This window comes from Armigeres subalbatus, unplaced genomic scaffold (assembly GCF_024139115.2).
Source record: "Armigeres subalbatus isolate Guangzhou_Male unplaced genomic scaffold, GZ_Asu_2 Contig543, whole genome shotgun sequence".
Lineage (NCBI taxonomy): Eukaryota > Metazoa > Arthropoda > Insecta > Diptera > Culicidae > Armigeres > Armigeres subalbatus.
Window position 1 is genome coordinate 33886 of NW_026943307.1, and position 16082 is coordinate 49967.

General features: G+C 42.4%; 1 protein-coding gene across 1 annotated transcript; it reads left to right on the forward strand.

Moving 5' to 3' along the window:
* Nucleotides 1-2887: 2887 nt before the first annotated feature.
* On the forward strand, nucleotides 2888-10462 carry LOC134204364 (uncharacterized protein DDB_G0284459-like). Its single transcript, XM_062679189.1, is given in 8 exon segments — nucleotides 2888-2957; nucleotides 3446-3528; nucleotides 6051-7514; nucleotides 7576-7917; nucleotides 7920-8098; nucleotides 8166-8309; nucleotides 8762-9420; nucleotides 10172-10462. Coding segments are annotated over 8 exon segments (3042 nt in total). The 5' UTR covers nucleotides 2888-2943; the 3' UTR covers nucleotides 10329-10462.
* Nucleotides 10463-16082: the final 5620 nt, after the last annotated feature.

A 16082-nucleotide genomic window follows, 5' to 3' on the forward strand; every position in this document is an offset into this window, starting at 1 on the left:
CGAATCTTACTCACAAGAAGTAGGCAATGCAAAAGACTCGCGAACATTTGTTTTGCCTTTTCGGGTTCATTTGCTAAAAGTCATAAAACAACCTCGGAACTTATTTTTCACTGATGTTCGAGCAAGAACACAATTGTTTATTGTTATTGTGTTTATGTCAAGTCAAATCTATCCATTGTATTCGAGGTAATCACAGAAACTCGCGACCGTGTTTTTACTCCCGAACAAAAAACAGCCCGGCTTTTACTTTGCTCTACCCGTACTCGCGAACAAAGCAAACACCAGACAAATGCAGGCAGTAGGTTCGCGCGAGTGTGGCATTTTTTGTAGGCCCAATTACACTCTTTTCTTACTCGTGAAGCGAGTATTTCCACCACTGCCCTCAGCATGGTCTTGCTTTGTAGCCGCGCGTCTTACCGCACGGCTAAGGTGGCCTACCATTATTCGTCTGTCAGCAAATTCTCCTCTCAGTCATTGCACATGGCGGATACTGGTACCGTTTTATGCCGCACAATCATTGGTAAGTATAGAAGATATCAACGACGAATAAAATGTTCACGATTGGAAGCTTGGAGCATGGAGCTGCAAGTCGCTAGGTTTCGCAGTATAATCTACGATGAATTCCGACGTCGTGGCGCTGCAGGAAATCTGATAGACAGGACAGAAAGTGTGGAAAAGCGGTCATCGAGCAGCTACCTTCTATCAAGGCTGTGACACCACCAACGAGCTGGGAACCGGCTTCATAATGCTGGGAAAGATGCGCCAACGCGTGATTGGGTAGCAGCCAATCAACGCAATGATCAACTATAGTATCGTCAATAAAGGGACACCCGACGTTCGAGAAAGAAGCGTTCCATGCAGAGCTTAAGCGGTAGATGCCCGCTGCGGGACATCAAAATCGTCATCGGCGACATGGACGCTAAGGTAGGCAGAGAGGAAATGTATAGACCGGTCATTGGACCGAATAGTCTACATACCGTATCGAACGACAACGGCCAACGATGCATAAGCTTTGCAGCCTCCCGCGGAATAGTCCGAAGCACATTCTTTCCCCGCAAGAATATTAACGAGGCCACATGGAAATCACCTAATCAAGAAACGGAAAACCAAATCGACCACGTTCTACTCGAAGGTAAATTCTTCTCCGATATCACGAACGTCCGCTCTTACCGAACTGCGAATTCGCGAAGTTGAAGCAAATTCTGCTCTTCCCTCCTATGAGAAATCCCATTGCTATCTGTCAGAGTTTGAGTGAAACATGGCCGCCATTTCCTCCTCTCTGTTGCTCTATACTGTAAAAACCCATAAAGAACTGCCATTGGTTGTGTGAAGAATTTTGCTTCGACTTCGCGAATAGGTCACTGCACGGAAACAACTCTTTCTCTTTCGTTCTTCATAAATTTTGACGTTTACTGGCCTTGTTGTTTTCTAATTTCTTTGCAGTGAGAAAGAGACAAAGTAGTCCGTGCAGTGCCCTATATTGAATCCGACCACTGCCACACTGCAACGGTGCCGCGGTCAAAACTCGATGGTGTACACGTTCTTATCGGATCCCTATTACTTTTCTCTATATCATTGAAATACATGTAAAATTAAAAAAAAAAACGATCATTCGATGATCGATAAATTCAGAAAAGTATGGACATCACTGCACTGTCGAATGTCAACTTTTCAACTATGCATGACTGTTACTGTAGGATGGCAGGAAGATTTGCTAGAATAAACAACAAGAAAACATTTTTTTGTTAAATATCTTGGCTGTGCATATGCACAGCATATGTTTCGAAATGGACAAATTGATATGAAATTTGCGAAAAAGAATCCACGTGTCTTGGAGGGACTCAAACCCTCAACCTCCTACTCTCTAGATAGGCGTGATAACCCCCTCACAACACAACAACCACTTAAATATCCCGTTTGCGGAAATGCCATCAGAATCCGAGTAACACCCCCCACCGCGGTTAGCTCTCTTTTTTGCAAATTGAATATCTTTCGGATGCTTGATTTGCCCAATCTCCACATGTGCTTTACTGTTGTATATCCACAGTCAAGCGAGTGCACATTGTTTATTAAACGAGAGGATCGCATTCCATGCCCCCCAGTAACGGGCTGGGCGGGACGGTATAGAATGCGAATTCAATCACACTCTGCTGTGCCAAAGGCTTGCTTGGCTAAAGCATTTGATGAGTTTGATTGCCTTACGTAAGCGGTCGCGTGTACTCAGACGACTAATGACGGTGAAAGACCGACACTTGATTACAATTAATGAATTATTGGCAGTGGCTGATTTTCTACTCGCCGCTTCCACTTCCAGGCGCTATCGTATATGCGCAAACAGCCAGCGAAAGTTAATCGCGAGAAATTTGTATGGCGAAAGACATCTAACGCGGGTTTTCTCAAAATTAGGAACTTTTCATGAAAAACTATTTGGTACCGGTTATGTAGGAAGGTGTCCGCTACTACGCCTACCAAATATTTTTTCGATGAAGGTGTTTAATTTTGAGAAATCGAGCCTTAGATGCCTTTCGCCATACTGATTTCAGAAAGTTAACTCCTTGTGTGCCGCTGTAAGCACGCTCAAAGCAGGCGATTCATTGCATATTATTCAGCAACTCGGCCGTACGAAACCCATTTTTTTTTCTTTTTCGCAAATTTTATATCAATTTGTCCATTTCGAAACATATGCTGTGCATATGCACAGCCAAGATATTTAACAAAAAAATGACGACCACAGTTCGCTGAATGATTGTTCATTCAACACATGGCGGGTGATTCGGTTCAGTGTGTGCCGCAGTAAACATGCTGCGTTGGGAATCGGATTGCGTGTCTACTGTGGTAGTCATTTTCTACCTCACCTTGTATGTGCGTCCGTGTACGGAGCAGAGACTGCAACGGCTGTCAAAATTTTCCATCAAATTGCCAAAACAAAAGTGGTTAACCAAGATGTCGGATTTGAAGTAAGTTTACGCTGCTTGTGTGGCGTCGTAATTATTCGCTAAATTTCGCATTCAATCTTATTCGATTCGGAGTGAAAACCGTCGGAAAGTGTTCCGCCGATTGTTGTGCAGTGTTTGTGCTAGAAGTTGGCCTGTTTCCGAGGCGGGTCTCCTTGTAACGGTCGATTCCAGTTCGGCTTGTACATGTGTTTTTTCTACTTATTCTTGTAGTGTTGGTAGAAAACAGCAGGAGGACGGATCAAGAATATTTTGATTCCATTCGGGCGTTTCGTGGAAGCTAAAAAGAAGCAGCATTTTATGTGCCTTCTAGGACGGTGGCATTACCGATTCGCGTAATTCCTAGTTTGTGGTTAATTCACTCCGAATTGGGGAAAGTTCTGCGAAATTATTCCATCCTGATGCGGAATTGTCAAGGACGGTACTAAAAATAGTTTTGTGCACTTCTTTTTCACGTTTTCACCTGGCCGTGCCTGTTCGACGATGTCCAGTGATGACTTGCTCAGCTACGAGCTGGCGGAAGGTGAGGATCCGGCCCTACTGAATGAGGACGACCTGCTGCTGTCCGACGATGGTAAGTTGGGTGATGTTTTGGTTTGATGTGGGACGACAACGGAACGATACGACCGGGGAATGGGAAATCGATTTTTGTTGCAATCGATGATGGGTTGCATCAACAATCGGGCCAAATTTTCATATACGTATGATGACATCCTTATAGTAGTTTGGTATAGAAAGTTAAAACATGATTAGCTTGGATAAATTGCTTATTTGACGCATATGAAACGTCAATTTTTTTTTTCTTAATTTGATTATATATGTAGTGTCAAATTAGATTTTAGTCATTAAAAGTGTATTAATTAAATAAGTTTTGTTTATCGATGATTATTTGATTCAAGTTTTTTATGACATTTTTTCATTTTGTTTGGATTGATATAAATTGGATTTTCATGTGCTTTCCAAAAAATTTACTATTGATATTTGCATAACTCAATTTACTCGCAGTAGTAGTAAATAATTAAAGAGCAAATTGGTCAGATATATTTCTATGTTCAAGGATTAGCTTCAATAAGCAGGATCAAATTATTAGATCAGGAAATTTTTCCAATGTTCATTAAAAATTAAAACTCAAGATTTTTTAATTTTGGATACTCAACACCGACATGATTAGACTTTTTAGTGTTATATCGAGGTACGTTTGTAGGCCTTTGCCGTCAAACCTGATCGATTTTCAATTAAGTTCTCTAGCCTCTTCTATTTTTCCCTTGCCTTTACTTTCTTATTCCACTAAATAAAATTATTGAAAATTGTTATTTTGTTATTCTGGATCCGTTTTTGAAAATAAAATATTAATCACAGAGCTGTTCCCAACTTAATTTAAAAATAGAAAGCTTAAAATTGCATTAAAAAAAGGCTATTCAAAGCTTACTTCGTTGCACACTCTTACGTGAGGTTAGAATGGAAAAAATGATTTGTGTTGGATTTCCATGAACGAGATTTTTAAAGATTGTTCACAGTTTAGTGTTAGGTGAAACGTATTGGCTTCAGTTGTTTAAAAGCAGAGTGCTAATTATTGCACAATATGTTTAGCTCAAAAGATGTGTTTTTTATTGGGCCTCTTTGTCTTCGATACATCATACACAACTGATTTTCATCCCTTACAATAAATGTAAACATTCAAAATACGTAATCATTGGGCTACCTTTGCTAGTTATTGCCAAAAAATACTTTATTACGATACCTACAATAAAAATACGATTTATGTAGAAAAGATTTTTGTTTGCTAATTGTATAACATTTCATATCTTTCCAACAGTAGTGATTTTGTAACGGAAATTCATAAACAGAGGAGGAAACTAAAATTTGTTCTAGCATCAATTCCTTCTATTTACCTACATTTAAATTATATCTTAAAACATATCTGTTAGTGACTTCTTAGTATTGTGAAGGGAAAATGATGATATTCGTTAGTTATCTTGAAGTATATTTCGTAATCTGTAAACAAAATTACAAATGATTATGTAATCTTATTTATTTCGTTAATTGTACGTACTCATGAAAGTTTGTGATTGTTTCAAAGCAAATACAACACTGGCTGTGATATAACAAATATTCTGGATATATTTTAAAATAAACTCCTATGTTTAAAATGTTTATCGCATTATGGCAATCATTCTTTTTTTTTATCGTTACGTTCTTCAGCAATAACTAAAATGGTTACACGATATATCCAAAGTCTAACAGAAACACAGCAAAATATAATGAGAAATGTTCAAAGTTAATTTTATAGAATTGCTTATAAAACACTCCAAATTTATGTGAAGCTTATTTTGTAAGTAGTGTACTGTAAGAAGTAAAGGGTAAAGTAACACAGATAATAAGACGTATTTATTGTTTTATTGAATACAGTTGAAAAATAAACTTTTTTCCTTAAATAGGGTGCAATCGACTGAACATCGTATGGTTAAAAGATTGCAAATTATATTGAAAAAATATTGTGATCTTTGTAAGAACAACAAATTGTACTCCTAGTAGTGTTAGTTTTATATAAATAAATGACTGATATTAATAGTGAATCTTCTATTTCTATGGGAATATTTTAAATGTATTGTAGTTACTTATGGTATACAATTATGAATTACAATGGACTGGTGTGATGCCTAAATCTAAATTAATCAAACATAATTGAATAATAGTAGTCTAATGCCGTTGCACAATAATGACAATAGGTCAGAGAATGATCCAGCATAGTTTATTTATACTTTTTGGTGAGTAGATAATAAAATGATAAAGAATCGATGGAGCAAAACTTGTACCTTCAAGAACAGTTTATTTATCATGGCTCCTAAATCGCAGTATTTTAACCTTTGTTTTGTTTCTATTTTAATAATCCAACACCTAAAACATCTCACAGGTTCACCACTTCTATAGACAAAGTAGCTATTTGAGAGAAGTTACCAAACCGTTACCAACCTCACAGGCAATCTTCTTCCCAGTCCTAGAGCTAGTTTTAGAACTTCAGTCAGAAAGCCAAACTTTAGGTAGCGACAACTCCTAGATTCAAAACGCCCAACGTTTTCTTATCGTTTTATCCAGAGAGTGGCATCAAGCTCGAGCAACACGAGGAGGAGTTCCTGCTCAGCGAATCGGAGGACTGGGTTGCCAAACAGCTTGCGGCCAAGGAGAAGGAAGCAGCTCAACGATTGTCGAAGAAAGTTTCGGATCTCACGCCGCCGACGACGACGACGCCTACCGTCGTTCACGCCTCAAAGGAAAATGCAGCCCAGGTGCAGCCTAGGAAGGTCACCAACGTAAAACGGATTCCACCGTCGCAGCAACGTAGTGCGAGTCCAAAAGAGCAAACACCTTCCATACCGGAAGTGAAGAAAGAAATTATCAGAACTGAAATCGCGCCGCCAGCAAGTGCCCCAGCTCATCAGGAACTGAACGCGATAGTGAAAGAAGAAGCACCTTCAAGCCAAGAGACGATTTTGCCCGCATCTACGGAATCTGAATCCGGCAGAGATACTACAACGGATATATCTTCCGTTTCTGGCTCATCTCTGGTTCCGGAATCGGCCTCGGGCACCTCTTTGTTCACAGAATCCTCTTCTGCCTCACAAACGGATTTGGACATTACACCTGCCCGACAATCCACTCACAGGGAAGAAGAAACGGATGGCGTTTCTTCACAGGACTCACGAGTAGCGGATGCCGAAGCTTCAAAAGTATCTTTGAATGAGAAAGCCAAATCCTCCAGTCAGCTCTGCGATACCACTTCGACCGAGGATGTGTTGGACTTGTATGTCACAAATCAAGACCGTGAACAGGATTTCTCCTATGACACGGATGAATCCACAGAGAAACGCGACTGGAAGCATGAGACTAGTAACAAAAATTCATCCGCTTCACATCAGTCACAGCAGCCCCTTCGGCCACATTCAAACAGGCCGAACAACTTCAAACATTCCGGCGATTCCAGTGGCTCTTCCTCTGGAGAACAACATTTTCCACCCCTCGGAATGCTGCCACATCCGGGAGGACCCGGAGGTTACGGCCCAGGACCATTTCGTGGTGGTATGCGTCCGCGTTTTCCGCCGCGACCAGGTTTTCCGGGTGATATGAACAATTACCGCAACAATCGTATGAACTTTCCGATGGGAGGTAGGCCTCCATTCCCACCGCGCGGGCCTCCGTTTGATCCCATGATGCGACCAGGTATGATGCGCCCTGGCGATCGCATGCCCTTCGACCCAATGCGAGGTGGACCCCGTATGGGTCCCGGTGGACCAATGTTTCGACCAGGTGGCCCTGGTGGACCATTACCCGGTGGACCACCATTCGGCCCAATGGGTGGACCAGGAAGAGGCCCCGAAATGCCCCCTGGTGGCCCTCCAGGTCCGATGGGTGCCATTCAACCGCACCCGCCTCCATTGCTGGGTTTCGATACTGCGCCCCTGGCGGCAACCACCCCTGCTGTTCCTGTGATTTCCGCACCAGTTCTACCCAGAAAGGTGTTAATCAACCCAAATTTCAAAGGAGGCGTTGAGGCAGCAACTAGTAAGAAGCGCCAAATTCCAATATGCGACAAGTTATTCACGATTTTCTTCCTTTTCTGCAGATCAATTGATGCGCGATGCACTAAGTAGTCAACAATTTCTAGCTAATATAAACAGCCGTCCAGTCAGCGACGAGGAGCTGCTCCGTCAGCAGGAGGAATTCATCAACAAAAATCGGATTGAAGTGGAGAAACGCCGCTTCGAGCGGTCGCCATCCCGCGAGAGAGAACGAGAGCGCGAACGCGATCAGGATCGAGATCGAGAAAGAGACCGCGAGCGCGAACGGGAGCGAGAACGCGATCAGGACCGTGATAGGGAACGCGAACGGGACCGCGGTCGCTCGAGGGAACGGGAACGCGAACAGGACAAAGAGCGCGACCGGGAACATCGTGATCGTTCGCCACGGAACGATCCAGGTCTCCGCGGCGTCATCGCGCTGGCAGTCGGGACCAGGACGCAAATCGACCGCCGAGAAGGAATTTCCCTTCGCGGCGACAGGGCAGTCGCGATCGTGACGACGACAGTCGGTATCCGAAGAGGCGGAAGAGCGGAGATTATGGGGACAATCCGAGGGGTAACAGTGATGTAAGTTGTGGATTTGCGGGAAGTTTGCCGTTTATGACAAAAACTTGTTTTTCAATTTTTTTCGCAGAGAAAGGACGACGATGAAGATCCCGAAATTAGAGCGTATCGAATGGAAATTGAGAAGCAGAAAGCTGCTCGGGAGAAGATTATTCGTGATAAGGAGATGCGTCGGAAACAAGCGGCGGAAGAGAATAAGAAACCGAGAACTTCGGTGAGTAATGTTTTGCAGGAATGAATTCATTAGGTCGAAATTAATATTAATGTCTTCTTTTGTACAAGTGATATTTGGATTATCACCCCCTGTATGAATATAAAAAAATCGTATTGATCAGTTTTTTAAACTTTCAAGTTGTTCAATATTGTGATAGAAATTACGGCTTTGGCAAGTTTTGGTCTATTATTGTCAGGAGGGTTTTTTATAACCAATTATGCCCAAATTTGGCCTAAACATTCTTTACATATCAAAGAATATTGTGGCCTAATTTCATAAAATTTGGACAATAAAAACCCCCCTGACAATAATAGAACAAAACTTGCCAAAGCCGTCATTCCCCCTACCTATTATTTTTATTTTTTCTTCAAATAATGGAATCTGGTTAAGAAAATTGAAATGAAATCATTGCACTAAGTAACAAATAATAAATACACCAACCTTTTTCACAGGATCGCAAATCCGAGGAACCTCCCGCCAAGTACACTCCGATCGTGGTCACCGAAAAGAAGATCATCTCCCTCAAAAAGAAATCCGAATCAGATAGTAAGTCGCCATCGGATCGCCACTCATCGTCCAACCATGCTACGTCCTCATCGCGTAAGCCCGCTGCACAGTCGGTGGAGTCGTCTAAAAAGGCACCACCGTCGTCCGCCAACACCACCACCACCACCACCTCTTTGTCCGACAACGATTCGTCGAAGTTGACCTCGTCTGCACCCCCGTTGTCACCGGGCTCACCAAAACGCAAAGTCATCGACAATCGGGACGAGCTGGATCTGTTTCTGGACGAGTACGAAGAGGAGCTGCTGCGGGAGCCGACCCCATCGCCTCCGCGGGAGAAACCTCCTCCGCCGGTCAGCAGCAACCGAGATAGTGGGCGCGAGGGTCGCGACAGTGGACGAGATGGTCGGGGAGACGGCCGTGACAATCGCGATCATCGGAGTGGTTTCGGCTCCGGCAGCCGGCGTATTGTGCTTAAACCAGTTTCGGGATCGGATTCACGCCAGAGCGATAAAGACAAAGCTCCGCCGGCGAAGAAGTCCAGAGTATTTGATAGGCTAGATAAGCGGATAGGGGTCAATGATGCCGACAAACGCAAACTACAAAGGTTAGTCAAGGACAACTGAGACAGCTCAATTGACAAGGGAACACAGATTAATGTACTTGCGTGCACGTGTGGTAAAGACTTGGATTTGGTTTCCTATACTTTTATGTTCATTCTTGTGTTCGTATCAAGATTGTTCTTTGGTGTAACAAGTGTAAGTTGTTGTTCACAAAGTACCCACACTTCAGTATGTTATGACCTAGGATAAGGATTTATAGTCGCTCACAATCCGTGTGCAGTAGCAACCATTTTAATTTATTTGCTAAGACATTTTCGTTCTCACAGGAGAACGAAATTACAACACATCCTTGGTATCCTACAGGTGGGCTCAATCGCCTTACAATATTTTTTGAAGAATCGCCAATTTGTTACGCGATATCAAACGAATAGCCCGGCATAAATTCACGCGCGTTTAACTTCCTACTAGCTGCTTTTTTTTAAATACCATTTATTATAAGCAAAACCTATTGTGTAACGACGAAAGTTGAGAAAAACTGTGAAAGTTAGTCTTTAGGCATTAACAAATTTTCAATTAAGCTAGTTCATAAAACCCCCATAAAAGGTAATCTTTACGCTGACAAAAAATAGTGACAACTAAAGTGAAAAGTACATAAATGCATTGCGCATAGCAACAGGTACCTCTCTCGAGCCTGAAATAGTTCTCGACAGTTAGAGAGTGAACAATCCTTCGACGCCACCCAACAACGCATCGATATGGTGTATTATCTCGTTCCCTATATTCTCCCCCCAACAGGATGTCGCCGGAGGTTGTCGCTGCAGATCATCGCACCAATATCGGAAGTTCGCTGGTTATCGTTGAACGCCGTTGCGAGAAATACAATCACGATGATGACCGAAGCCGACCACGGCGACATAAGAAATCCAAGAGGAGCAAACGCAGTAGAAAGTAATGGTGAACTCATAGGCGTTGAATGGCTGGTTGGAAAGTTTTGTATTTTTGCACGCGGTGAATTATTATATTTTTGATATTGTGTAGGTTAGTACATTGTTATTGTAAATATATTTTCCACATTTTTTTGTATAATTTAGGCATCACAGTGTATCATTAGTAATTATTACGATGAACAGATTTTTTGTTCACAATAAAGTTTTTTATTTATACTTTAGCTTCTTTCTACAGTCATTCAATGAAAAAGATCCTAACCAAATTTTGGCGGCACTTTCCAAATATTATAGCACTAGCTGTCCAGGAAAATTTCGCCTCCCTAAAATGTTGTACAAAATTGGTCAGACAAAACGACTCTCTCTCCCCCTCTGAGCGTTACGTATTTTGTAGATGCTTCCTTACATAATTTGGTCCCTTACATAATTTGTGAAATAATCAAAAAAGTATCACCAAATTGAAAATATCATCAATCATCATTCTACGATTTGGAAAAACTTCAGAAACAAGGTTCTTGCACTCTTCGCAGTATTGAATGATATTTAATTTAAAGCACTAAGCCTTTTAATCTTATTTTTTGTGAATTTCGAAGCATCTGTTAATATTAAATTTTTGCATTTTTATTTTCATTTATAAGGGAGGGGCGCCAAATAATGGTATCGCCAAGGGCGGTCCACGCTACGGCCCTGTGTGTAGTACTTGCCACAATGCAATGTCGGGCACAGAAAAGCTTCCATATAATAAGTGAGTAAATGCTTATACATAGTTCCAGTTGGAATGTAGAGCCATAGGAGGAGATGAAGAAGATGTGGTTCAAATTCAAAATTTGAAGAGGCTCTGATGAGTTTGACTTTGTTACAACATTTTGCATAATACATTCCTTTGGTTACTCGAAGTACCAAAGGTATGCAATGACCAGAATCCGTTCTTCTTATTATTTTATTACCAGGCAATTCCATGCGAGACTGTAACCAGTTCGAGTCAATCTGTTTCAACTTTTATACCCAAAACGCAAGGAAAGTCGCCATTTAGTAAGACAGTAGCAATTTATTTGTTGTTAATGCTGCTGCGCTTTATGATGACAGGCTAACAATGGTAGCGCATGCGATTAAGCTGTTTCCTCTACTTTTATTTAAGCAATCATCGCCTCCGTCGGAATTCGAAATTAGGTGCGAGCTTTTTTGATGTCGTCGTCCGTTCTGTGATTGCACTTTATTAAATTTACGCTTTCTCTGGAACTGTCAGCTTCATTGTTTAATGCCCCGCTTGTGCAATGAACGGATGTAATAGAAAATTTGATAATGATTAACCAGTCGAAGACCGATTAGTGTACTGATTTTGTTGGTGCAAGAAAAGACAATTTTGATGTCACGTGAAAAGAAATACCGTAACATGCCCTATTACCGTGGGGTTAAGGACGTGTCCACAATAAATTCACTATATAAAATTCAATTTGTAACAATCACCCTTGAAAACTATGTCGCTTTAATCATTATTAAGAAATAGTATTCGACATTTGACTTATGAATATGCCTAATACCGCGTGCATTCCGAAGAAGATTCCAAATACCGCGCAGAAAATTGCCTAATATCGTGCCCTATCAAACAAGCTCAAATGATGAGCTTAAGAGCATATTTACAATAAAATGTGTAAATAATTGAATCATATACAAATTTCAATTAAATTATTAGGTCATACATCCTAAAAAACGTCATAAAAATTACTATTTTACACAGATACCTCCTGGGAAAAGAATCATTTCCTTGGGAAGTTAGCAATTTCTCAATATTGACGGTATAAAAGCGTTTATTAATTTTTCAAATAATTTACTTCACATTTCTTTAGGTTTTAGATAGATGATATCCAATCGAGTGTCTAAGTAGATTTGAAGACAATGGGAGGATTTGTATTCAGATGAAAAATACTCTACCTTCATTTCTAAAGGAAACTGCACAGGAAAAATATTTACGTCTATAGTCTGTGGTAAATATTGCATAAATGATATTGTATTCGTATGTGCTGAACGACACAATAAAGACGATTTGTATGTTCATTAGATGTATACCATCTTCCATTCTTCCAACAGAAGTTTTTCTTTGAGGAAGTATTGGAATAATACATATTGCAATATGTAATTCATCTGAATGATGCTTCCCTAGTAATCCTACGCATAAAATGTCGTAGATATTTAATATGAATGTTTCAATACCTATACGATATTGTCTAGTGGTCTATGTATTCAATGTGATGGTTACGTTTTGTTTTTCTGAGTATCAACTAGCCTAGTCAAGCCTAGTCACGGTATTAGGCACTACTGGCGAAGAAGATGGCCTAATACCGCGACAATTGTTTTGATCAATAAAAATGCAAAAACAAGAAATTTAAATACCATTTCAGTACCCAGCTCATTTTTCATAGCTGTAAAACTGGGCTCAATGAGATATTGGAAGTAAATATCATTTAAAAATCAAGTTACAAGACTTGGAAATATAACCATAATTTTAAGCGTTTTGCTAAACGGATGCAAATTTTGGCTAGTCGAGCCATACACTTTCACATTTATTTTTTAGCGCCTAATTTACGTCACAAATACCCACAATAATAATTTGCTAACATTTTCTGATATATATTTGTGTATTTCACTTAATAATGTGATGTGTATGACAGACAGTACCTCTATATTTATCAATTTTGATAAAATCCACGGTATTAGGCAATGCGCGGAATTAGGGCAGATCACGGTACATGTGTACTCTTGAACATTTTTTTATTTGATAGGAGCTGATTGTATACTGACCAAATTATTTAAAGAATTGCAGGATTTATAGGAGCTTGTAGGTATTGAGTTCTTGAATATCAGAAGGATTGCTAGCAATCCGCGACTATTTTTAGAAGCCCATAAACCCCACAGAGAGGGAATTCAATTTAAAGGAATTCAAAGGATTTCTAGAAGCTTCTTCGATTGTTTGGAAAGAGTTCAAAAGTCATGTCAAATGATGCAAGATTTCACACAAATTTCCAGTAAGATCATAGAAACGTCATCGATTTTAAGAAGTCCGTCAGTAGTCTTGCAGGTCTATTGCAACTCCAGGGAGTCCGTGAGAATTCCGAAAGGTGGATGAGGGCCCCAGAAGTCTATAACATTATTTGGAGCCAATTTAGAAAAGTTGTGAGTAATGCTCCCTTCAAACCGACGCTTACTTGCTGGTCCCTTCTCCATCGACGCTGCAGCTCTGACATTATTTGCGTCACGACTCTGGTTACCGCATGCCACGTACCTTCATCGCGACACATTCGCTCTGCGATGTTGTCCGCCCTTATGGCAGGCATTCTTCTACGTGCCTCCACAAACCTTGGACAGTCGAATATCACGTGCTCTGGAGTCTCCTCCACGTTGATACACGCCGGGTAGAATGGCAATGACGCATGGCCACACCGGTGCAAGTATTGGCGGAAACAACCGTGTCCGGACAGGAACTGTGAAAGGTAAAAGTTCACCTCACCATGCTCCCTGTTCACCCACGTCGACACATTGGGGATGAGCCGATGGGTCCACCTTCCATTATCCGCATTGTCCCACTCCTGCTGCCACTTCACCATAGAGTCCAGTCTCACCGCCTTCCTCACATTTCTGGTATCCCTCCGTTGATAGTACTCGATATCCTCTGCTAGGCAGGGGCCCTCCTTAGCCGTGCGGTAAGACGCGCGGCTACAAAGCAAGACCATGCTGAGGGTGGCTGGGTTCGATTCCCAGTGCCGGTCTAGGCAATTTTCGGATTGGAAATTGTCTCGACTTCCCTGGGCATAAAAGTATCATCGTGCTAGCCTCATGATATACGAATGCAAAAATGGTAACCTGGCTTAGAAACCTCGCAGTTAATAACTGTGGAAGTGCTTAGCGAACACTAAGCTGCGAGGCGGCTCTGTCCCAGTGTGGGGATGTAATGCCAATAAGAAGAAGAAGAATCCTCTGCTAGGGTTATGCAGACTGGAATCCCCCGTGACTGGAATCAACTGCCTCCGACGAAATAATTCGGTACGCACTCGCGACTCGAATGGCCATTAGACGAAACACGTTATTCAGCTTCCTCCGGTTACGTTTCGTCTTGAGCGCAGCTCCCCAGGCTGGAACTCCGTACCTTAGTATCGAGGAAGAAGAAGCCTACTGCTGCCTTTCGGACCGCCGACGTTCGGCATGATCCTTGCTAACGCACTGATCATTTTAGCCGCCTTTTCACAGGAATAGTCCACGTGGGTGTTGAAGTTCAACCCGTCATCGATCATCGCACCTAGATGTCTCAGAGTCCGCCCCGACGGGATGTCGTGCCCTCCGATGGTAATCTGCATCCGCTGAATTACTTTGCAGCTGGACTCCATTCATCCAGGTTTCTACTGCGTCGGTCGCTTCCGCCACCAGCATTTCCACCTCTTCCAGTGACTCACCGGTTATCGTTAGGACAACATCATCCGTGAATCCGTAAATCTTTACACCTATGGGCAACTTCAGCATCAGCATCCCGTTGTACATCACATTCCATAACGTCGGGCCTAGTATGGACCCTTGTGGAACGCCCGCCGTAACCCTGATCGATTTCTGTCCCGAGTTCTTGTCGTAAACCAGAATCCGGTTCAGGAAGTAGCTCCTAAGGATCTTACACAGGAAGTCGGGGATTCGCATTCCATGCAGCGCTGCGGCGATTGCCTCCCAGCTGGCACTATTGAACACGTTTTTGACGTCAATCGTCACTACTGCGCAGAATCGATTGCCGCTCCTCTTCTTCTTCCTCGCCTTCTCTGCATCTTCAATGACTGTCCGGATTGCATCCACACTCGATCTGCCTTTACGGAATCTGAACTGTTTTTCCGATAAGCCAGTCTCACCCTCCGTAAACTGCCTATTAAGGATAACCCTTTCCAGAAGCTTCCCCAGTGTATCCAGCAGACTTATGGGCCTTTACGATGCTGGATTCCCCGTCGGTTTTCCTGGTTTCGGCAGCAGCAGCAGTTTCTGGATCTTCCACGTATCCGGAAAATTACCATCTACTAAACACTTCTGCAGCACCATCCTGAACAGATCCGGGAAGGCCAAAATCGCGGATTTCAGACCCCGCTGCATACCAGCAGCGGTTACTCAGTCTTCATCTTCGTATGGCGTACGTGGCCACGTCGTAGAACCATGCTGCGGAAAAAGGCCGTCCACGATGATCTTCAGCTTGTCCGAACACATTTCGGCTGGCGTCGTAGGACCTCTGATCTTCTTTGTCACGACTCGATAAGCGTTACCCCAAGGGTCAGCGTCAGCTTCCCGGTACAACTCCTTGAAGCAGTTGGACTTGCTGATTTGAATCGCCCGTTTGAAAGCCGCTCTAGCTTCACGGAAAACTCGCTCCTCTCTGACCATTTCAGACCGTGCCCTCTGAAAGTGTCTACTAGCTCTGATGCAGGCAGCGCGAAGGTTGGCAAGATTTTCGTTCCACCAGTAACTTGGCCGCCGGCTATTCGTTGGCTCCAATTTCCTCGGCATCGTCGCATCGCAAGCCCTCGCTAGCGTTTCCGTCAGCTGGTCTGCGTCAAGGTTTGTAGCGTCGCTGTCCGCTCGAATTGCTTCGATAAAAAGATCCTTATCGAAGTCCTTCGTCTTCCATCTTCGCCAACTAGACCTTATATTCATTGTAGCTAAAAATTTAACAGATGCCGTTTCACGCTTGAACGAGGATTTATACTCTCTAAGTAGATGGTTGAAATACAAGCAATTGAAAT